This window comes from Rissa tridactyla, chromosome 3 (genome assembly GCF_028500815.1).
Source record: "Rissa tridactyla isolate bRisTri1 chromosome 3, bRisTri1.patW.cur.20221130, whole genome shotgun sequence".
Taxonomy (NCBI): Eukaryota; Metazoa; Chordata; class Aves; order Charadriiformes; family Laridae; genus Rissa; species Rissa tridactyla.
The window spans coordinates 87,539,476-87,563,548 of record NC_071468.1 but is presented as its reverse complement, the minus strand read 5'-3'; the positions used below and the strand labels follow the sequence as shown (position 1 = coordinate 87,563,548).

The window sequence follows — 24,073 nt, the reverse complement described above, 5'->3', positions numbered from 1 at the left end:
AGAGATACGGTCTGGAATAGCCAGTCAATATAATAATGCTGCACAGGGGTGCAGGGATGAAGATATGACAAGCCATAGTAAGATCAGTAGTATAGCAATATCATTAACCTTTTTTTTTTTTTTTTTCTGACTAAGTTTTCCACAGACAACAGCATTAGTAATTTTAACTTTGATTGAGAACCGCTATTATCCACTCACAGCATGTGGGAGCAAACAGGCACTTGGATAAATCACAGAAAAGAAAACCACTTAGCATGCTGCTTTCCTCAATAACACCTTTTTCTGAAGGTACAAAGCTGAGTGCTGTAGGGAGAGCGTGTGTGAAGAGAAAAGCAAGGCTGCAACAGCCCGCCGAAACGTGCTCAAGGTCAGCCCCTCGCACAGAAGACTGAGGTCACATTTGGCTCAGAAGGTATTCTGATATGTTTAAAAAATTTAAGCAATTAAATAATTCAGTGAACGAAAGCCATCAGGATTCTAATGCAGTGTTAATGGGGTCTTTCAGAAATCACGAAGATCAGCTCCATGAGTGACATGACTGGAGCCATTAGGAGGCTCATCCAAGAGTAATCATTCATCAAAGGTGAGTGCCTGCACATCCAAGATGCAGAGGAACCCGAGGAGCAGAACAAATATTCCTTCTTGCAACCGCTGCAGTGGGACGCATGCGAATAACCTCTGAATTGCCTCATTTTCCTCTTGCAGGTGCTCAGCCCAGTGGGTGTTTGCCACCATTCCGCAATGGATGAAGCGGGCAGTGACTCCACCAGCGTGAGTGTGCAGGAGAACATCTTCTCCACAACCAGCACTGCTCCAGCAGATCGCTAGGTGAGAAGCAAATCAAATTGACTTGAAACATGGAGTACCTTTCACATTGTCATTGAGAGGAAGACTTGCCGAACAATCTCCACGAAACCTCAACACTGTTTTGGATTGGTATTTCCTACCAAGTGCACCACGCAGTGCCAATGTGACAAAAGACAACTAGAAGTAAGGGCTCCAGCTGCTCCTCTAACATTGCCGGGACAGCCTCCAGAATAAATTTCCAGCTCCTACTAACTCCTACTGGATGTATCTTCTATGCTAAGGCCTCTGGAAAGGACCTGAACCAGAGGAGGTTTGGCACTTCATCTGTGCTGCGTAGAATCCGGCAATAAGTTATTCCAATATAAAGGTCTAATACAGTTAATAGAGCATATAAAACTGTCTACTGTGTTTCATCATATTCAATTTGCTGCAGCAGCCTGCAGCCATCCAAGCTGTTTCAGCCTCCCTTTTACAACCCTCCGGTGCCCTGAGAGATGCTCTCCCAGCTGAGGCGTCCCTGTGTCACCAGCGCCTTCTGCATCGCATTCAGCTACTTCTCGCCCTCCAGTGTGGTCCCAAGTGAAGCAGCTCCCTCACCACTGTGGGGAGAGCTGGGAGGGACCCTGTGGCCTGGCCATCCCCAGAAAGAGTGGGCGAGCAGGAGGGCAATGCCAGCTTCTGGCTGCCCATAGCTGGGACCTCCTCTGGGGCACGAGCTTTGGGAGCACTTGGGCTGGGCGGCAGGTTGGTGCATCTCTCCAGGTATTTCTCCAGACGCATCCTCCGGTCACGTGTTGTGGTTTGCGAGGGATGTGATTCACTACCCCAGCAGCATTCTCTACTGTGCTGCCTGTGCCCCATGATCGTGCCTGGCAGGAGAGCCGTGACTCACCGGTCACCCCCCAGCCCATGGGATGTTGGGGCTTCACTTCTTGCAGGGACTGGGGCATCACAGGGTCAAGTCCATGCCTCCCAGCCTTTCTTTGGTCAGATGGGCTCCTGTGCCACAGCATGTGGCACATGGCTGTGGCAAAACAGGGGTGTTGGGATGGAGAGAACAGTCCTACCTTAAGCTCATCTAAGAAAAGCCATCTGTTACGTTAGCTGCCTGCCCAAACGACGCATGGTACCGATGCTGCTGTCATCAACGTAAAGTTCAGTTTTTTCTAAAAAACCTTCCTAGGTAGGCAAGGATTTCCTTTTTAAACTAGAATAGGTTGAGATGACTGGTTCACTCGTATTTTCTTGTAATGTATGCAAGAGTGGCTGTAATCATAGAATCATGAATCATGTAGGTTGGGCCTCCAGAGGTCATCTAGTCCAACCTCCTTCTCCAAGTGTAAATCACCTGCAAGCATGCCATGCCTTGTGAGGGACCACATGAAATGATTTTGCACGAGATTGCAAGGTGTGTTGGGAAAGAGAGCAGCTGAGACATTACCCAATGCCACCAAGGGTGCTGCAGCTGGAGACAACCGAGAACAGGAGACAGCCACGACATAGCAATCAGAGTCTGCCTCTGAATCTCCTATCTCCTCCTCAATGTGTTCGGGTGGTGCAGGGACAGAACAAGCTCCAGGCAGAAGGTGGCTATACCTTGGACCTGCTGCAGGAGTTCTCAGCATGACAGGGCAGACTGAGTGCCCTGAGCTCTAGGGCAGATGTGCTGATGGAATGGTCCATTTGAGCAAGGCCATTAAATAATGTGTTGTTTTCTCCCGTTTCTGCTCAGGCTGTGTACACAATATCTTTCCTCTGATAAAATAGAGATGCCCAGCCCAGGCCCCCTGATCCCCAGCAAGGGTAGAACACTGCTGTGAAGGCCAGTTGCAATTCCCATGGGTCTGGAACGTGAGCAGGGAAAAGCAGGGTTACCAGCAGAAAGGTCTGGGCACTGCTGCCCCAAATACTACCTCAGCTTCCCCTGTCTCTCCCGTCCTGCCTGTATCCTGTGTGCTCTCAGCCCAGCACAGCCTGCCTACATCTGCATGGCACCAAACAGCTCCCTGAGCCTCCATCACCATCTCTGATGTGCCACCTTGGCTCCAGAATAAGAGGGTGATGGGTTGCAGTAATGCTAGACATGAGCACACATTGGTCTAAGAGTACTGATGAGGGAAACAGGAATACGTATAGCTAGGGATATTATAGCTAATGTATTGCAAGTCTGTTGGCGCCCATCAAAGAGACAAAACGATTTCTTATAAAGTATTCTATATGCGGATGACACAAAACTGTGAGGATTGACTGACACACCAGAAGGCTGTGCTGCCATACAGCAAGACCTGGACAGGCTGGAGAGCTGGGCAGAGAGAAACCTGATGAAGTTCAGCAAGGGCAAGTGTAGGGTCCTGCACCTGGGGAGGAATAACCCCACACACTGGTACAGGTTAGGGGCTGACCTGCTGGAAAGCAGCTCTGCAGAGAGAGACCTGGGAGTCCTGGTGGACAACGGGATGACCATGAGCCAGCAACGTGCCCTTGTGGCCAAGAAGGCCAATGGCATCCTGGGGTGCATTAAAAAGAGTGTGGCCAGCAGATCGAGGGAGGTCATCCTCCCCCTCTACTCTGCCCTGGTGAGGCCACATCTGGAGTACTGTGTCCAGTTCTGGGCTGCCCAGTTCAAGAAAGACAAGGAACAACTGGAGACAGTCCAGCGGAGGGCTACGAAGATGATCAAAGGAATGGAACATCCCTCTTACGAAGAAAGGCTGAGAGGCTTGGGTCTGTTTAGCCTGGAAAAGAGAAGACTGAGAGGGGATATTATCAATGCTTATAAGTATCTAAAGGGCGAGTGTCAAGAGGATGGGACCAGACTCCTTTAAGTGGTGCCCAGTGATAGGACAAGGGACAATGGGCACAAATTGGAATACAAGAAATTCCATCTCAACATGAGGAAAAACTTCTTTACTTTGAGGGTGGCAGAGCACTGGAACAGGCTGCCCAGAGAGGTTGTGGAGTCTCCTTCTCTAGAGATATTCCAAACCCTCCTGGATGTGATCCTGTGCAACCTGCTCTAGGTGAACCTGCTTTAGCAGGGGGGTTGGACTAGGTGATCTCCCAAGGTCCCTTCCAACCCCTACCATTCTGCGATTTCCAAAGAACTTTTACGGTGTATCAGCCCAGTGATCAGTACAGTGGTACGGAAAGCATCCTGTAGCACGTTTATTTGCATGGTGGCTGCTCTCACCTGGGCCAGGTTAAAGGGATCATGTCCCAACTGTAAGTAAATGGGAGCTCTGCTCACCAAGACATGCCCCATAGGTAGTCAGCTGGAAAGCAGGGATCCTACTCATGCCCTTCAGTCAATACAAAGCATCTGCTGGACCCCTCGTAGCTGTTTTTTCACTTAATTAATGACCATAATTAATATATGAAGTACATTAAAACACTTGTTTTGTGTAAGCTGTGACTTACAATCAGTGTCATGAAAGCATGTCCTGTAGCTAATCTTAGATGACAGGCATAATTCAAAACTATTTGTTGTCCACTCTGCGACCTAACCATGAAAGGGGACAGAGCGAACGCAGAAGTGTGGAAAGAAAGGATGGCAACAGTAAATGGAGAGCAATTAGTGGAATGCCCACGAGCTGAGTGTGCGTCATCTCTGCGTTTTGCAGCCCTTGCCAGGGGGTTGCCTTTGGGTTTGGACAAAGGCTTTAGCCCCCGGCTGCAGTGGACGGCTGTCACTACAACCTTCCCTGCACTCATTGCATTCGCAGGCTGTGATTTTGGCCATGCCCCAGCAGTGCAAAATGCAGCGTTGAGCATTGCAGCATGGGCCCAGCGCTGGGCTGACAGGACTTTGGAGGAAGCAGCTAGAAAACTCTACAGCATCCCGTGCTCTAGAACAAGAAGAGCATTTTTGCTGCAGTAAGATTCAACATTAGGTGCTATAAGAAGTGTATTTGCTCACTTCCAGGTTTGCCAATACAGAAGACGTTAGGGTCTTGATTGCTGCTGGTACTTAGGAATGACGTGTAAAGTGTAAAGTGAGAATGATACATTAGAGAGTTTAAGCTGGGAAAGGGATGAAGACTGTATCTGCTTTCTGGAGTCTGATCTTAAGTCAGGATCAGATTGTCAATGATTGGTGTACTAATTTGGAGGACGCAAAGTATTGGTAGTGAGTTTATGGAGCTACTACGCCCTGAAAACTAGATAGTTTTGCAAACTAAGTTTTCACATTTGTAGTAGTGGTTAGAATAATGCACTCCCATGAGACATCATGTAAGGAAGTAAGTACACCCTGGCAGTTAATGGGTGTGAATATATGAAACCAACTTGTCTGAGGATATCTGGAAGTTTAATTAATCTCTACTGAGAACTGATAGAGGAAGGATGTTTTGTGTTCCATAACCGTAGACATAGAATCATAGAATCATAGAATTGTTAGGGTTGAAAGGGACCTTAAAGATCACCTAGTTCCAGCCCCCTGCCATGGGCAGGGACATGTTTCCTTGTGTGCCACTGGTCTTCAGTAACAAAGTTGGCAAAAGTGATAGCACTAGAATAAAAAAAAGCTTTCTTTTGTAAGTCAAAGCCTTACAGAGCTCTTGCTTGTAATGTCACAGTACAGCAGTATCCACAAGCAGCATTTTAAGGCTGTATTCCATAAATGCACTCCATTTCTCCACAGAGCAGAGAAATGGGTATACAACATTTGTGGTAAAAAAAACCAACCAAACAAGAAAAAACCCAAACAAATGAAGGGAAAAGAAATGCAATGCTAAAATGATGCTAAAAGATGGCTCCTCTTGGATTTTTCCATTATAAATGTTTCATTGTGTGCTTCAGTACTGGGATGTGGTGGTGGAAGTGGCGGTTCTGGCATATTGACACAAAGAAGGTGCACAGGCTGAAAAAATAGTTTCATTTTTTCCACTTTCTGGGCAACTCTCTAGCATTTCTGTGTTGTGTTGTTCAAAGTGGTGGTGCCGTTCTGGGGCAAGAGTCAACACCTGTTTAAGAAGATTATTGCTATGGGCAAGTCTGATTTCCTGCCTCTCAATTCTCACCCTCTGCAGCTACTTGTATTTCCCGTCTCGGCTGAAAATTCCCGTGTTTCAGCCTCCCTGTGACTGTTTGCAAGTCTGAACAAGCACATCAGCTCCTTCGGTTTTGCTAGCAGGGAAAATGTTTTATTTCTCCTGCATGGTGCGGGAGAAATAAACTTGCCCAGCTCAGAAATGACTGAAGGCAGCAACTTTGAACTGCTAGGCTCTATCCTTCTTAGAGCAGCAGAGGAGGAAACAAATCAAGCTGAAATAAAAGAGATCATTCGGCTGAAAGTGCTTTGTAGTTATGAGCAATATTTTGCCTGCTCACATTGGATTTTTCTGCATATATTCTGGCAGGTTCTTGCCATAGGGCAGTCCAAGAGGGTTAAGCGTGTGCAGATCCAGACACCTCATTTCAGGATTCTTCAAGTCATTTCTATTCAGGGTGACTGGTGGGAGACCAAGTCTAAACACCCCATTCATTTCAGGAGGTGCAATAGCAAAGTCCAAGAGGTTAAGAAGAAATGAGGCTAACTGTAAAGATACTGAGTAAACACAAAGGGAGTATGAACATCTGCAAGTGCTGGCTTGCTATGGTTTCAGTGGTGTGTCGCTACCCACGACTGAAGTGGGATGCTCATGCTTTGCCGTAATGTGGTATTCACCAACCATTTGCTGGGCAGACCAAACCTCCTCTGGGCACACCAAGAAGCTGGAATTCATCTCATCAGACATTTGCCATCTTAAAGTTAAGAGCCTTGCTTGAAATGCTTATCTATGTATCTGCAAGCAATAGAGAGGGGTAGGCATCTCAAGCAGGTGGACCACATAGTCCTGGAAAAGGGTTAGAGGCAGGAAGGATAAATTTCCCTCCAGAGACACCTCCATCTTGTCTTTGACTACAGAAGGAGCCTAGGCAGCAAGTTTAGACTAGAAGCTTAAAACAGAGCTTGCTAAAGGTTGATAGGAGGATTCCCACCAAATAGTAATGGTAGGAACTATTCTGTTTGCCCATCAATAAAGCTTGCTCCATCCTGAGTCCAGTGGCTGTAACATTCAGATCAAAATTGTGTATTGCGTGCTTAGTGGTATTGCTCTCACTGGCCAGACTTCCTGGGTGTACATGATTGTGAAGAGCAGGTAGAGCAATGGACGAAGAAAACCTGGCCTTCAACCCCAGCTCCTCCAGGACCCCTTTGTGTGACTGGAGATGACACTTCACCTCTCTGCCCCTCCGCTTGTCTATCTATAAAAAGAAACATTGGTACTGTTTTATGCTCAGTCAGGATCCTCAGAGCAGTCGTTTACCTCAGTGATGTTGTAAGTGTTGAGAAGTGCTTCTGCTGCTTGGTAGGCAACAGAAGACATTTTTCTCTACTGCCTCCCAAACTTGCGTACACAGCTTAGTGGTGGTTTGGACATCCTAGGAAATTACATTAGAGTGCCAGACCCTGTCAAGACTCATCTGTTACCCTAGCCTGAAGATATTGGTGCCCAGACTGAGAGACGGACTGCCTTGTTTTTTACCAGCTACCAGAAAGCATGCCTAGCCCAAGCCATCTCAAGCCCTCTCTTTCTCTGAAGACACCAAATGCAGACAACCCACTTATAAAGGTGACAGAGGCAGATAAACAGGTATGAGGGAAAATCACCTTTTAGCTACCAGGCCTGATATTTTCTGCAAAGGTTTCTCTCTCCTTGTACTACCTATCTGATTATTTATTTAGGAAATGAATTCCGGGGATCTAGTTCTTCTACCTGTAGTTAAAACTGTCATCAAAGAGGATTTCTGCTTGAGGACAAATATATCTGTTTATTTCCTAAGCCATTCGTTTGGATCTATTCTTTTTTGGTGATTTCTGAATTCTAAATTTCTCATCGTGAGTGATACCAAGTCAGCCCAGAAATAAACTCATGGAGCAGTGACACAGAATCACCGCAGCTCCTCTTTTTACCCCAAGTTCTGCTCTGTTAAGTTGGTATAATGTCCTAGAGACTTCACTGTGTGAAGAAGGAATATTTACATTGCACAAGTATTGACAGAGAAAAATTTACTCAGTCTGGTAGATTTGTCAAGACCATCCCATTCAGAAACTAACTCTCCTTCCAGTTAATGTCACTCAGGTTGGTATGTGCTTGCTCTGGAGACAGAGAAGTGGTGTTGCCTAGTAAGCAATGGCCACGTTTAATGCAGCAGGAGGGGTGTCAGGCCTGGCAGCCTGTCCAAAAAGGATGTTTGTTGACTGGGGGTGGAGGGGGATGCTGCCCATCATCCTCTCACTGCAAGCAACGCTGAGCTAGGTATCAGCTGCAAAGCTGATGGGATCCAGAAAGGGAGATAGTGAGTCTTCCCACGTGGGACGAGGAAGCCTCAAGTGCCACTTAAGCGTTGTTCAGCCCTTGCTGGGGCGAACAGGGGTCATGCAACGTCGGCTCCTTTCCTTTTGTCATCTCGGGGGCAGGTGAGTCAGCACAGTTGGAGCGCTCATGGTTATAAATCAAATCCTCAAACTGTTGAGGATCTTCAGATCCTCAGACTTGCAATAAGTATTTAAGGAATAGCATATTGGTTGTATTATTTCATGCTAATTGTGTATGTATCAAACATACATACACACGCACACAGTTTTAGTCCCTGTATGAGTTAGAGAATGTATGCTCTTTGGATTTTATAGAACTGATTAATTTTAAAACATTTTGCTTTGCTGTATTCACCCCCGATCCCACAGAAAGTTCTACCCAAGCTTGTATCTGCCCAGGCTTCCTGAAGTAGGTGCCTGGTAAAGCAAAAGAGACAGGCACTCTCAATCTTTTACCCCCCATCATCTCCTTCGTTTTCTGAGATGGACTAAATCAAGGCTTTGCTTGTGCTGATGATTAAAGTACTCTGGTTTGTTCTGGAAATTAATATTGTTCTTAGGGAGAAAAATACATTTGAAATGCGCACAGTAAGCATGAAATGTATCATGCCTTTAAAATCAGTCTTCCACCACTGAGACAGGCACCTGGGGGGGGGGGGAGGGCAATGAGGGGGGAAATCTGGTTGATTTGGGGTTGGGGTTTTTTTGTGACCCTTTCCTCGTTAGCACGATATTAATATCTCTTATTTGTTAGGAGTATTAGCTGCTGCAGCAAAACCTAACCAAGGGCAGGACAAATGTTCCCATAAGCATTTTTCTTGTTAATAAGGTTATGATGTGCTAGTTGTCATAGGATGTTATTAGCATGAACCACAGCCTTCTGTATTTAGTATAGCCAATTTAGTACAAAAAGGGAAAGTAGAAATATGGTATATATAGTATATAGCTGAAAAACATATGATTTCCAATGGCATTCTGCTAAGAATTAGAGCCAAGTACTGTCCTTTCTCTTTCTCCAACATACAAACCAACTCCTGCTATCTTAATATACATTACTTTCAGCAGAGCTTGATTAATCATATTTTATTACACCTGTTAAAAGACAGCTCAGTCTTTATAGTAGATGAACTTTTGTAATTACTCTATATTTATGTTGTATTTGTGGGTTAATTATATTGTCTTATGGGTTTTGACAGCTAATTACCACTAATTCATATAATGATATGTCTGAAATGCTTGATATTCAATTGTTTTCATAATTATATATTTTGCTTATCTTGTATTTACATGGTAGTTTCTCCAGACGTGTAGTTACAGCATCAGTTACGTGATCTTAGGCACAACTAGAAGTCTCCAAAAGCAGAGATTTGGTTTAGCTATCCCAGGCAATGGACAAAATAAAATATTGTGGCTTAGTTGTGTGTATAGTAAGGGTTTCAGAGGAAAAGTATGTCCTCATATGAAAGCTACAGCTAGAACTAGTTATTACTTAAGCCCTGAAGAATGTAACTGAGGTATCACAACAGTGGCTGTATTCTATCGGTAACTAAAAAATTGTCCATATGTGCTGTCAGCTCAGCGAGTGTCTGGCATTGATCTATCAGTTCTCACGGCTTCCACGCCCAACAACAAAATTCCAGAAATAAAAGCAGTAATTCTCTGTTTCATGTGATTTTTCAGGAGCTATTGACCAAATTTAGCTTGAGATTTTTGTTCAAATTGCGGCCCAGGGCCGAAGCCCCACAAGCATTTTGCCTTAAGACCGCAATGGTAGCATGAGTGCGGTTCAAATACAAGCTCATGCTACTATAAATGTACTGCAGCATCCTCGGACCTTCTTCCCACGTGGCAAACTGAGGCCCCGTGGAGGTGAGAGCTCAGCCAGCCTGATGTCTGAATGTCCCTTCATCAGAGGGATTTGCACGTAGGACTTGTGCGAGAAGTGTTTTCTCATACTAAGTGGGAGTCTGTCCTTGACTTTTAGCGTGTTGTACACCACGTAGGCTGCCAGTAATTCATTTCTCCGGGGCTTGCAGCAAGCACACTGGCCAGAGGGAAATCCCACGCTCGCAGTCCCCAGCAGCAGCAGCCTCATGCCACCAGCCCAGTGCTTTTTACCAACATGAGGCATTTTTCAACATGAATAAGGACCCACAGCACCTTCTGGTACAATAAAACTGTTTGTTCAGTCATACAAAATTCGCCTTTCAAAGCAAGTCTGGAGCCATCGTATGAGTCATGTGCTTTATTTTATCAGTGAGAAATTGGGCATATATTCACTAAGGCTTAATCTGAAATCTTTCGCTCACAGTGGAAACAGTTCCATTGATTTCAAAGGGTCTCACATCAAGGTTAAAGGTCCTTAATACACTGTTCAGTTTTGGTCTGTCAACTTTGGTCATTTGGGGCCTTTATGAATTGCGGAGCAGTTGTGTACGGAACCAAGTCATGTGGAGATTAAATAAACCCCATCCACATCAGTCTCCTGACACAGAATAGCAGCAAGAAACAAATATTGACTTGAAAAACAATGCATGTACAGTGACATTTAGCTTGTATAAAGTGATAGACTCCATATAAAAACAAATAGCACCCTGTCCCCAGAACTGAATAAATTACACTCGTCGGTAAATATTTGTGTGTCTTTGACATGTCTCTAAGCAGCAAGATGAGAAATTGAGACGGAAAATGCATTTGCAGGTGAGAATTCGGTGTGGATTTTTCTTACAGTTTTTCTCAACGCATTTGGGAGACCTTGAAAAGCAGATGCTTCCTTTTCTAGTTAGGGGTTTAGATGCAAAGCAACAAAACTATAACAGACCACGGCGTAACAGGTTCCCGCCGGCAGTTTCCTGACCCTGCCACTCGCGTTGTGCCACACTACAGGGCTCCAAGCCTGACAACACTCCTCAGAAAGAAAACCTAAAGTAGCTAATTAGTTTAGGTTTAGCCTCATACCCGTATTCAGGAAGGATTTATGCATGCGGGAGCTAATGTTTCACTGTCTTTGTGTGAGAGTTAGGGATTTTATGGACCAGGGTTTCTTTCTGGTGGGATTTAAGTGACCCAAGCATCTTTAATAATGTAGCACCTGTATAATGGGCTTTTTCTTCTGTGTAAGGAACAGCAGCAGAGTTCATCAATATGAGGAATGAGTGCACAGGTTCAGACTCTTTGGGGAAAAGAGAAGATTTTAGGTCCAACTGATGACAACAGAGGTCTTTAAAACCATGGGTGACACGGGAAAGGCGGCTGGGCAATAACTGTTCACCATAGGGAACGAGGCTTCCCTACGAGGCGGAGTCTTAGAAACATATTTATGTTCCCTTTAGGCCATAAAACAATGAAGATCAAGTAGGATTTCAGGCATGTGCCTAGAGATAAGCCCAGGTCATCGGCAGGTTACGGTGCTGCTGAATATCTAGTGTCCACTCAGCATTGGGGCAGCAGGGACTGCAGGACAAGTCAGTCCTGTTGTCTTTACACAGTCTCCCATTCACAAATTTCATTCCCCCCCCCCCCCGAGGCATTAATAAGTGAGGAACTGGACCGTGCCTCCTGCAGGGCCTGGGTGCAGTATGTGAAGTGTTAGGCTTGCAAATTGCGTCGGGTTCTTCAACTCAAAGAGAGTAAAAATAAGGATTGCCAGCGGTTCCTTCAGCAACTTTTTCTAGTTATAGCAGACGCAGTCCTCTTATTCTTTAGGGCAATTTTTAAGATGTTCCAGTGAGGTGCTTTAATAGTTGACAAATGAAACAGGTTTCTTTCTAATGAAGGATTATTTTTTTAAAAAATATTTTCCCACATAGGATTTTTCTCCAGCAAAATAGTCTTTATCTACAACAACTTTACGAGTTCTGCATGATTTCTGTTCCAAAAGGACCATTGGAAGAGAGTCACAATGAGGCAGTTTTGTTTCTATTTACAAAACAAGCAAAACATTATATTAGTTCAAAGGATACTAACCTTCAAAATAGCTCGTATTATTTTAAAAGCTACCATTCCTGAAGCTCTATGGATAGTTCTTCCATTCTCCATGTAACTGCAACCTCTGGGGAAGTCAAGAATATTAAAAAAAAACAAAACAAAGCAAAACAAAAAAGGAGTAAATCATTAATCAAAATGGGGTTTGAATAATGGAGTTTCTTTTTGTAAGCCCATTCAAAAGGGGAAACTAAGAGAGATTAAACTGTTAGTGACCAAAGGGACACTGAAATATTTTGTCCCTGGATCTATTTTTCAAAGCAAGAGAATTTTTTTCAAAAGATAATAGAGCAAACTCCAGCAGCTTGTTGTGTCATTCTCTATTTCCTTCAAACACCAAGATGCCGTCCATGCTATTCTCAGCTAAGAAATGTGGATCTCTTCAGTGCTGATCTTCCCATTTCATGAAAACATGGTCCCTACGGTTAGAATTACTGGCACTTTTTTTTTTTTTTTTTAAGGCAAATGTGACTGCAGTTCATTTTGCTTTGGTAAAACGTTGCTGGACTTGTTATGGAGAGATACGCCTCTAGCTGTTGCCTGTCTGACCAAGCGATGCGGCTGCGGGCAGATGCACGTGCCATCGGAAGAGCAAACATTGAGGGGCTTTGCTTTACAGTTAAACCTTACTAACCAGCTTCACAAACACCCGTCCCTGGGCCACCCATCAAACATCACCCCAAGCGTTGCTCCTCTAAGGAGGGCTGTAAGTGCTGGAAATGGCACACTCCTCTGCCCTTCCCCCTTACGAATTACACGTAGCGATGGCAGAGCTTAGCTGCCGATGTCTGATACAGTATCTCATTATCCAACCTGTCCTCCCACCTGTATTTTATCTGATTGCAGGTCTTAGTCATACCGTCAATGAATAAATAGTCTGAATGGAAGCTGGAGCAGTAGGAGGAAGGATTATGGAGGGCCCCACAGATCCGCTGATACTCAGCATCTGCGCTCCTTTGTTTTGTGCCAGTGCCTGCGTCGTGCTGAACCATTCAGTCAAACAAAAGGGAAACGCAGAGCAAAACAGCTGGGCCAAAACCAGCAGTGGGTACAGTAGCAGCACAAAAGCTGGGGCAAACATCTTCCCTTGGGACAGCCTCCACAACAAGAGATTTGGGTCCCTCACCAGATCTTTGAAGTTTATGCGTTTTCCTGAAGCAGGTTTTGTGTTTGTCATCTTTGAAAATCCATAGCAGGGGTCAGTGCCATGGTTAACCTTATAAAACTACATAGGTTAAAAAAAGTCAAAGCTTTAAAAACTTAGTTAAAAACACAGGAGAGGGAATGTTAGTAACACGGAATCTTGTAAAGATGGATGTGCAAAGACAGGTAAAACAGAAAGTGCAGAGAAAAGGTCTTCTTTATTCATGAAAAACATTTAGAAATATGAAGGTCAAGTAAGACAGTCTAAGTTTTATAAAATTAAAAAAAAAAATCTGAGAAAAACCTCTCTATGTGAGAGTAACTGCTAAGCGTGAAAGTTGCAAGGGTCAGCAACTTGCGCAGATCGTATTTTTCTTTCCCAGATGAGAGGTTAAGTGTGTAGGTTACCTGTCTCCTGGCTCCGGCTATCTACTAAATTAGGAAATCACCGGGGATCAAGCCCCCCTTCTTTGCACTGAGACGCAAGATCTCCTGACAAGCACAGCTCTGGAGCAGCCAAATGCTGCTGTGGGGCAATCAAACAGGCTTGTGTGCCTCTGTTACCGTAGATGTCCTGCGTAGCAGGGAAGACCGTGTCAGCTAGCTTGAAGCAGGTTAACTCACATAACAGGGTTGTCCAGCTGCAGGGACCGGGAACCCTGTGGCAGAGAATTTACCCTGTTTCTTGGCTGGGTGAATTAACCCGTTCATCACGGGACTTCTTAACAAACCCTTCAACAAAAGGGACTTCTTAAATGTACAGTGCTAAGAGTTTAAAGTGTTATGAGAAGTGATGAAATTCTTTTTTAATTCAATAGTCTCTTTAAAGCAAATTATGATGAATTTAGACTATTATTTATCACAAATTATTACAACCAGAGTAGGTATCTACTCTGGTTGTTTACAAGAAATCTGTGTATTTTACGATCATAGAGAATTTTACGTATGTCTGGCTAAAGACAGGATGAAATCTGCACTGAATCCTATTTTGTATCAGGTTGCAGGTCAGCAGCATCTTATGAGCTTTCACTGCCTAAGATTCACTAATTTTTTTTATTGAAAGTAGATAAAAATGAGTAATCATCTGTGAATGATAATTATACCACTGCTTGTGGGAGGAAGCATGGTTTGAAGATCGTCGCTAATTATTGTTTCTCATTTGCATGTGCCAAGATCTACACCAGAAAAGCTTACCTGTGAAGTGTGATCCTGGAAGGATTTCTGTAAAAATAGCTTTGCAAAACCACCGGCTCGCGGTCTTTCATTGGTTGCAGGTCAGATTGGTCCAGGCCCAGGTTTGCAGTGGTTAGGTTAAAGGGTGCCTCTTCAAGTGAGCTAGTTACACCACGGCAAAAGTCATCCTGGAGATCCTTAAATGCATATAAAAAGGGTGTACATCAATTTGACTTAAGAGGGTGCCTTACCAATTGAAAATATATCAATAAGCCCAGCCTAAAGTATTCGACAAACAGTATGCAGTTTCTTATAGCTGGAATTTCAGGTTAGAGTATAATTGTTTTCAAATATAATGATCTTGAGCATTGCCAGCATGCCAGAAGCATTTATGAAGTGGATGGGAAGAGTCTGTAGGAAGCTGCATACCCACAGCAAAGTGCATCACTGTATAATTTTTGTTAGAGAAGAATGTAGCCAAGAATTTCAGTAATGTAAAAACCAAATTTCTCCCATTTTGAGGGCATAAAGGCTGGGAGTTAGGTCGTACTGAGGGAGACGAGTCTTAGTCTCCACCTCACCCTGAGCCAGAGCCTCTCTTGTCCCTCCAGAGAGAAGATATTGGTGGGCTGCTGACAGCACCATGGCTTTTGGGGAGGCAGCACCTCCCCTCTCACATTGGTTTTCTCCCATGCTCCTAAGTGGGAAGGAAATCCTCCAGGCTGGCAGTGTCCACTAGGAAGGGAGGTTAAGCCACCCTGACAAGCTGCGGGAAGATCCAGTTTTCAATGCTGAGAGAGTTACAACATCATGGTCACGCTGGTGGTCATCCTAAGCTCTTCAGAAAAAGGGCTGGAGAACAACAAAACAGCGGATCCAGGGACAGAACAAACAGTGCTAAAGCACCGCTTTGCAGGTTGCCACTTCGTAAACCCTGTAGACAGCATTTATGTTTCAATGGATGTTATTCAGAGCCACTACTGTAAGGGCACAGGCACAAAACTGGCCTGCATGAGCACTTGGTTTTGCTCTTGCACAGATGAGAGGACATGGTCCCACCTCATTGCCCCGAGGAGGTGGTGGGTAGCTACCAACACCATCAGGTCTGGTGCAGGCACTAATATGGTGGCGCCAGGATGCTGCATCCCTCCGTCTCCTGGGTCCCCATGTTGGACAGCATGAGGAAAAGCACCCACCTTCCTGGGCCTCCTGACCATGGTGGCAGGTTTGACTTATGCTCTGGTCTGAACAACAGGTTGGGTTATTGGCCTGATCTCAGCTGTGGGTGAGCAATGTGTACCTCCTTTTATCCTTGCTCTCCCTTCTCCCACTTTTCAGCCCTCCTTTACACCAGCCTTGCCTCTCCCTTTCTCCATCCCAGTTTCCTCCCAGACGGACAACCCTGACCAAATTACTTCCTCCCCATCAGCGTCTGTTTTGCAACATCCATACCCAAATCTGCTATTTCTGTTATATAGGCAAGTTCAGCCTTATATGCAATTACTGATATGGTGACCAAGTTGCTGTGGGTCTTGCAAGGTTGTGCTCCCAAAAGGGTCCCAAACATCATTTTCCACTTACCTGTGAAGCCATTTCTCACGTAACTCCATCTCAACCACCTGCAAAACCCAGTCATCCCTTGGGGCACCATCTGTGACTTTTGTCAGGTGCCTGCACTGGTGTCTGTCATGTCCAGTGATTTCTCATGTCGTCCCCAGCAGTGTCCCCCGTGCTGTTCACCCAGCCCATCCTCTGGCCAGGACTGAGCTGGGGACTCCCTGCAGCCCTAGCAATCTTCATTACACAAACATGCGGGAGAACAGGCTGCAGGCCATTATATCCTTGATATCAACGTACTGAGCTCTGGTTATTTATGTCAGGGTGAGCACATGTACGAGCGGTGGTCGGATGCCCACAGATACAAACACACGAACAGCTGTGCCTCCACACACCTTGCTTAGTGCTGAGCTCCTCCGACCTGTCTTTCCATCGTGCTGCTCGCTTCACTGGTGTGCAAAGGTCAAATTCATAGCTCGCTTCATACAAACCTCATAGTAACTTTATTCTCGGTCTCATTCGTTCTGTGTAGAAAAAGGTCGCATCGCTAAATCTGAGGCCCTGTAATGCAGCCAGGAATTTTTCAAAGATGGGTTCTTACAAAATTTCAGATCTCACGCAAGAATAGCTGTTTCATTTATTGTCCTATCCCAGTTTACACCGTTGTAAGGCAACCTTGACCTACCTTCTGATAGTTTGCCTTCATTTTGCTTACCATACAGCTGGCATCAAAACCTCATGCTGTGAGAGTGAATATGAGCTGCCTGGTGACAGCAAGATTTTATTTTGCTGACAATCCTGCCAGAGATTGGTGTGATTCTGACCATCTTCACTTTCTCAGCTTCTGGGTACCGCTTTTCCCAATATGGCATGTTACAAACAGCATCCGTGTCTATATAAATTGCAGTCAATTAAGACTGCTGCCATAACATGAACTCTGCAGCGCTGAGATCCTCAGAAGCCCAAAGCAACAGCAGCATGCCAGAATACAATACAAAATATTTGGAAACCTATAATCTTCAGGTAAACTCGGCTCTATCGGTTGGCTACCAAGGTGCCATGAAGTCCAAGAAGATAGGCTCACTTTCCAAGAGCAAGATGAGCTACAAAGTTGCGAGATCTTGCAAAAAACAATTTGAAGTGAAAGGCTTGAATTTCGGTGCTTTGTAGATGAACTTGGAAGAGACAACCTCTTTGAGGTAACAAGGAAGAGTATTGGAAGTTTAGTCTCTTTCCATAGTTTGAAATATTAACATTATCATAAGTGTGCTAAGTCACTTTTTGCATAAGAAAATCACTTGTTTTGCAAAGCGTGCCACAGATTCTTGCCCTTCACGGCTACAATCATGGAAATATAGAAAGTGAAAAGCACCCAGACCGATTCAGGATTTAACCAAGTCAAAGTGATTTATTGCTGCCAAGGGCACAAAGATGCATCACTTGCACAGTGCTGTAATGGCTTAGAGGGAACGTAAAACCGTGGATGTAAAAGAACTAACCTGCCCTGCGCACACACGTGTACATGCACGTACACACACACACGAACACACACATGCAAAGCCAGTTCCCCTTGTTCTCTCCAAGTGATGTGATTCCATTTCTTATGAAACAGTGAAAAGTTCAGTGGCCGAGGAGTGGCATTCAGACTGTCCACCAGAAATACAGAGTATTCTGCTATGCCGCCGTCCTCTGCTGAGAAGGTGGAGGTATTTTCTGGCAGGAGCAGACACGGACATTGCCATCTCACAGCCTAAACCTGTCCAGTTGCCTTTAAGGAACAATTAATCATCCTCTTCCCCCTTTCCTCCTCCCAGACAGCACTCAATGCCATTACCAATAATCAGCTAATATGAAATGTGATTGATTCCCATTTGGAGGAACTCAGATGAGTTTCTCCCACCAAATCAGTAAAATTAGTCCGTGTTGTGTAAAATTCACTCTGTACGAAATGACTGACAGCCTAAAGGGATACAGCTGCAAAACATAAACACGATAGTGCTTTTAGTGAGAGTACTTTAAGTAAGATAACTATGTTATTAATGTCCCTTCCAAGAAGTCACTTATAAAACCACAATCAATTACTATAGTGATATTCTAGCTATATACAGCAATAGCACACAAGTGATAGAGGTACTGGAAACCAGCTATTATTGACTAGAGGTAGTAAAATTCTCCTTGTTAACATACATGGCTTTTTCACTGGATCCTTTGTAGCTAGTCTCTCTACATGTGTTTGTCATAAACGACCTAACACTCAGACTATAAATTTTTCAATACTGTGTTTTCATAAGACCTGCTCTAGGTGACCCTGCTCTGGCAGGGGGGTTGGACTAGCTGATCTCCAGAGGTCCCTTCCAACCCCTATCATTCTGTGATTCTGTGATAAGACCAATTCTCAAAGTCCCTGTGCCCCTTGCCCAGTGTGCCAGCAGGACTGGACGTGTCCTGGTCACACCAGCCCTGCCTTTGCTGCAGCCTCAGCTGAGAAGCAAACCATGGAGATGCCCTGGCCAGACCAGAAAATGAGTGCGAAGAATATGAAGCCACATCAGTTCCCCAAACTAAACCTAAACTAAGCGATGGGAACCCCTTACACTGGGATTACCCCAGTAAGTTTAGCCTTCTTGAATCACAGCCTTTTGTTACATTTTGGACGAGATGGTCCCTGATTCTGCTCAGGGGCTTCCAGGTACCACCAAAGACAGGCAGTAAACAAAGAATTAAAATACAAGAACCACAAAATATGTGACCACGACCACACCTCCATTTTTAAAGATTAATGATAAGGAGCATTTACATCTTGCCCTATATTAATAATCAGGGTCAATTACTGGCATCTTCTAGTAAATCACTTCACATTTGAAAACCCCACCTCTGGGCCAAAATATTCCATACAGATGCCTTCTAATTCAAAAGGAGAGAGATGAAAGCTGGACAAACAAGGACACTGAGGGACAGGCAGGGGCACAGGTACTGCGGGAGGCTGGACACGAGTCCTGGCCGACCTGCCGGAGGTAGCAGCTGAGGTGGCAGCAGGAGGTGAGGGGAGCCTCAGGATGCCCCAGCACAGGAGATGAGCTGGGAGGAGAACAGCGAGGGCTAAAGGACCGTGTGTGCTCTGGGAGGCAGGCGTCAGGATTAGAGTGCATAGAAACAAGGATGGCTCAGAAAGGGGCAGAGCAAGGGGAACAGCAGGAGAAAGCAAACGCAATGCCTACAGTCAATGTTACTAATTAATGTTTTAATGCCAGTGTGTATCCTCATAGCGTGGGTAAGGGAGGAGAAGAGGCGCAGACTTAACCCACAGAGGAAACCTTCAGCCCAACTTTTCTAGACTTTCCAGCATGTAAATATACTTCCTTAATAACGTTGGTTTAAACAGCTTGTGTATGTGATATTTATATTTTCTGAATTGCTAAGGGTTCATACAGAGCACAGAAATTAAAACCAAAATTAAAAATTAAATTAAAAATTAAAACCAAATTAAAACCAAACTCCCCAGTGATGGGTTTTGACATGAAGCGATGGGTCTGCCTCATCTGAGGTACCTGCAGGCTCATGTTCTGCAGGTGAGATGCTTTGTTTATGTTTTTCCCCATCTTCAATTATTGCAGTGGTTTTCCAAGGAAAAAAAATGTTGGCCCTGCTGAGCAGTGAGCAGATTTAAACAACCAAACTCCCCTGTGTGATCAGCGTATCCTTTGTAGGCATACCCCTTAATGGAAAGCTGGTGCTTGGGTCTGATAAAGTGTGATGGAGTTTGTTTAAAAACAAGTTCATTAAGGAAATGAAGAATTTAATTTTCAGAGTATCCTTGCACTGCAGAGAGTGGGTAGAGCTCGGAAGGGATCTCCCTGGGGCTATGTCGGTGTGCAGGGCCATTTGGGGAGAGAACCACAGCAATTCAGTTTCTACTGGATTAAAGATGCATATAGGCGGTGCTCAGCAGCGAATAAGGCGGGGACCATGCAGGATGGGGAGAAGTGCCGAGGCCATAAAACTTCAGGGCTCCCAGAGAAGTGAAGGACAAGCAGAAAAAAATGCCCCTTGCATCAAGAAGCAGCAGGAGCTTTCTTGTGCGTGAACCACATCAACAGGCGGTTGTGGAGGATGTGTGAATCCCATGGTATCTTCCTGTACCTCTGAGCGTGCTTGTGGACCAGGGAGTACTTGCTAAGTGATGACGCTGAGGAAAGCATATGGATTGCAATTGCTTATGGTCCGTGCTCCAGGAGTGCAGAGAGGTAGAGAAAGCCTTTTTGCTTTATCCTCTGGTCAAAGTGTCAGACATAATTGGGGTGCAAACCACTGAAATCAAGATCTGGCTTGACAGAGAAGACTCCCATCGACAGTTTTCCATCCCATCACCCAAAGTGAAGAACTTTGGATCTGAAGTTTTTGCTTTAGGCCTAAATGACTAAATCGGCATTTCCAATGCAGTAACAACCTGAAGACTGATGGATGAATTTCCATCTGGCTTGTCCAGTCTATTCTTAATAAGCAAGCCTGATATTTTCTCCAAGGCTATTGATGCTCTAAAGCAGTTTCTGAAGAGCAGAGTGTAGTTGGGGAAGGGCGGCTTCTGCTGTCCCTTGGTTAGAATTTAAAACTCACATTTTGCTAACCCAGAGTCTACAACAATACAGATCTGCTTTCCTGGGGCCTATCTGCAAAGAACAGGTTTTTTTTCTGAAGTTTCTATTTTTGATTGTTCCTCATTCAGCTCATTCAGAAGACAGCACTCCAATTTCTGAATAAGAGCATATGTACATTGAACTAAGCAGCTGACTAGCTTTAAATTCATAATTCCTCATTCAAATTCTTAATTCCTCATTAGCTTGCATGTGAAAACTCTCTCTCAGAGCCTAATCCAAGTCCCACTGGTGTCAGTGAGAATGGGTTTTACCTCTCAAATTTAGCCATCTAAAAATCAGGCGTGTATTCCAGACGCGATTATGGAGGAGCCACTTGTAGCCAGAAGAGAGAAAGATCAGCATTTCCAGGATGTGATTCACACCATCTGCCTTAAAGACTTGTCTTGAGAGGGGACAAGTGTATTTCTGGCAGCCGCTGTCTCATTCCCCTGCCTGTCAAGGGAGGCTGTGCAACTAGCCTAGAGGACTCCTTACTCTTTGATAAGTGAAGCCCGGGGAAGGAATCTTTCTGTTTATTTTAATGGAAAAGGATTCAGACTTTCAGTCTTCTACATCCTGTATGCCAAGCTAAATTGCAAATGAGAAAGCAAGGCCCCAGAGGGTATCCCAAGTTGCATCCCACAGACTGCTAACTCTGGCTTCAGTCAGCATCTGGGACGTATGGAAAAGACATAAGAACTCCTGAAACAAAATTAAACCTTTTTTTTTTTTTAAATTATTGTTTGCACATTGCATCATACTGGACTGCCTGACAGGAAGCACAATTTGATAGAAATCTCAAAGCAAAGGCAAAAGCTTTTGTCTGTCTCCTCTAAAGACACACACACAGTGGGATACGTGAAATGCCAGGAATAATTAGACAAAACTATATGAGCTCCTAGAAGCACTAATGTGCTGTGTAAAACTAAGCATTTGCCACAAAGCTTTAAACATTGTTTGAAAGACGCATGTGAAAGGTAACCTGAGTAATTTTAAAGTCACATTTCCAAGATATTAATACAGACATGGATATGAAAAAGCAGAATAGGAAACTGTGAAATGGTGGCATGCCATCGCTGAGATAGGCTGCTCTGTTTCTTTTTTCCAAAGGTGATATATAGAGGTAATTGATCCCTCTCATATAGCAATTAAAATGAAAAGGCAGATTTCCTCAGCTCTTCATCTGCTGTGGCCTATTTAACAAGTAGGAAAAGGACTAGCTCCCGATAATTCACAGAGATCGTTTGTTGGAAGTGACCTCCAGAGGTCCCTTAGCCCAACCTCCCACTTTAAGTGAGATCTCTAAAACCAAAGGAGAAACAACCAGTTCACATCAGCAGGAAATCTGACCCAAAGAGCCCCTTAGAGAAGAAAAAGAAATGAACTATGAATGCAGAGAAAAAGGGGAAGGGAAGGAAAGGAAGAAGAGGAGAAGGAAAAACACCAACATTTTTATTTGAGTTGTTAATATTAGAAGCGTAGCACTTTTTGCCAAAAGGTTGGATTTTTCTATGTTCACTAACAGATGTGGTTTTATCTTCTAGGAAAATAATGAACAGGAGGAAACCTGGAAGCTTTTTGCTGCTCTATTGAATATGGGATTATAAAAAAAAATTGCACCTGGAGCATCTCTGTCCCTCTTTCAAATGGGTGACTTCTGAACCTGGACCTATTCACTACCTGAAGCAGCAACTTCTTCTTTCACTGTGCATCCTGGAGGGGAAAATGAATTTCACAAATTGCACCACTGAAGCCAACGCGGCTGCGAAGCCAAAAACAGTAACTGAAAAGATGCTCATTACCCTGACCTTGGCCACAATCACCACCTTGACTATGCTGCTGAATTCTGCTGTAATTGCGGCAATCTCCACAACCAAGAAGCTCCACCAGCCGGCAAATTATTTAATATGTTCACTCGCTGTGACAGATCTCCTTGTTGCTGTTCTTGTCATGCCCTTGAGCATCACTTACATAATGATAGGTAAATGGACTTTGGGATACTTCATCTGTGAGATCTGGCTTAGCGTTGACATGACCTGTTGCACGTGTTCAATCCTTCATCTGTGTGTCATTGCTCTGGACAGGTACTGGGCAATCACAGACGCTATTGAATACGCCCGGAAAAGAACGGCTAAAAGGGCTGGGCTGATGATAGTCACCGTGTGGACTATCTCCATTTTCATATCAATGCCCCCTTTGTTTTGGAGAAATCACCACAGTGTCAATATTCCCAGTGAGTGTCGCATTCAGCACGATCATGTCATCTACACTATTTATTCCACATTTGGGGCGTTTTACATCCCCTTGACTTTGATCCTGATCCTGTACTACAGAATTTACCATGCCGCAAAGAGCCTTTACCAAAAGCGGGGTTCGAGCCGCCACCTCAGCAACAGGAGCACCGACAGCCAAAATTCCTTTGCCAGCTGCAAGCTCACACAGACGTTCTGCGTCTCGGACTTCTCCACATCCGACCCAACCACGGAGTTCGATAAAATCAACGCGTCTGTGAGGATCCCTCCTTTCGAGAATGACCTGGACCTGGCTGGTGACCGGCAGCAGATCTCCACGACACGGGAACGAAAGGCTGCTCGCATTCTGGGCCTGATTTTAGGTGCTTTCATTTTGTCCTGGTTGCCCTTTTTCATCAAGGAACTGCTTGTGGGCCTCCATGTTTGCACTGTCTCTCCAGAAGTAGCGGACTTCTTGACCTGGCTGGGATATGTCAACTCCCTTGTCAACCCTTTGCTGTACACTAGTTTTAATGAAGATTTCAAGCTGGCCTTTAGAAAGCTCATCAGGTGTCGAGAACACACTTAAAAGTACTGGGAGATGACGATGATGACGACATGACTTCTGGCCTTAAGAATGAGCGAAATAATTTGACTCTGTCACCGTTTCCCTTGATAAAGGGGATTTTTGTGTTTGCCTATTTGCTTGACTTATCTTTAGCCTGTAATTGGTTCTGACATTTTTTACCTCTGGTGTTATTCATGGTAAAGAGTTTGAAATAAATTTATTCTACAAAGGAACAGATTTTTTAGCAATGAAACAACAACAAAGAAAAGAAACTATTAGATACTCATGTTTAAGACATTTTGTGTAATCAATGATTCAAGAAGCAAACAACGATGCTCACTTTTATACTTTTTTCATTTAAGAATCAAATGTCTAAATTATCATGCACTGTAGTATTATAAAGGCCTATAAACTGAACCCCATAAGTACGTATTCAAAAATTAATAAACACTTCATGGTCATGACAGCTAAACAGCAAATCTTTACTGTGGCATTCTGAGAAAACGGTAACAGTCATTCAGAAGGAAAACAACCACCATTTCCAGCTTGGGCTAAGGCAGAATAAACCATTCTTCAGGAACAAACTCCCAAAACAGAAAGCCAGGTTCAGTTCATT

General features: G+C 44.4%; 1 protein-coding gene across 1 annotated transcript; it reads left to right on the top strand.

Moving 5' to 3' along the window:
• The first annotated feature begins 22,314 nt into the window (after nucleotides 1-22,314).
• HTR1E (5-hydroxytryptamine receptor 1E) lies at nucleotides 22,315-23,478 on the top strand. Its single transcript, XM_054196276.1, has one exon. The coding sequence runs from the start codon at nucleotides 22,384-22,386 to the stop codon at nucleotides 23,476-23,478; it is 1,095 nt and encodes a 364-aa protein (XP_054052251.1). The 5' UTR covers nucleotides 22,315-22,383.
• Nucleotides 23,479-24,073: the final 595 nt, after the last annotated feature.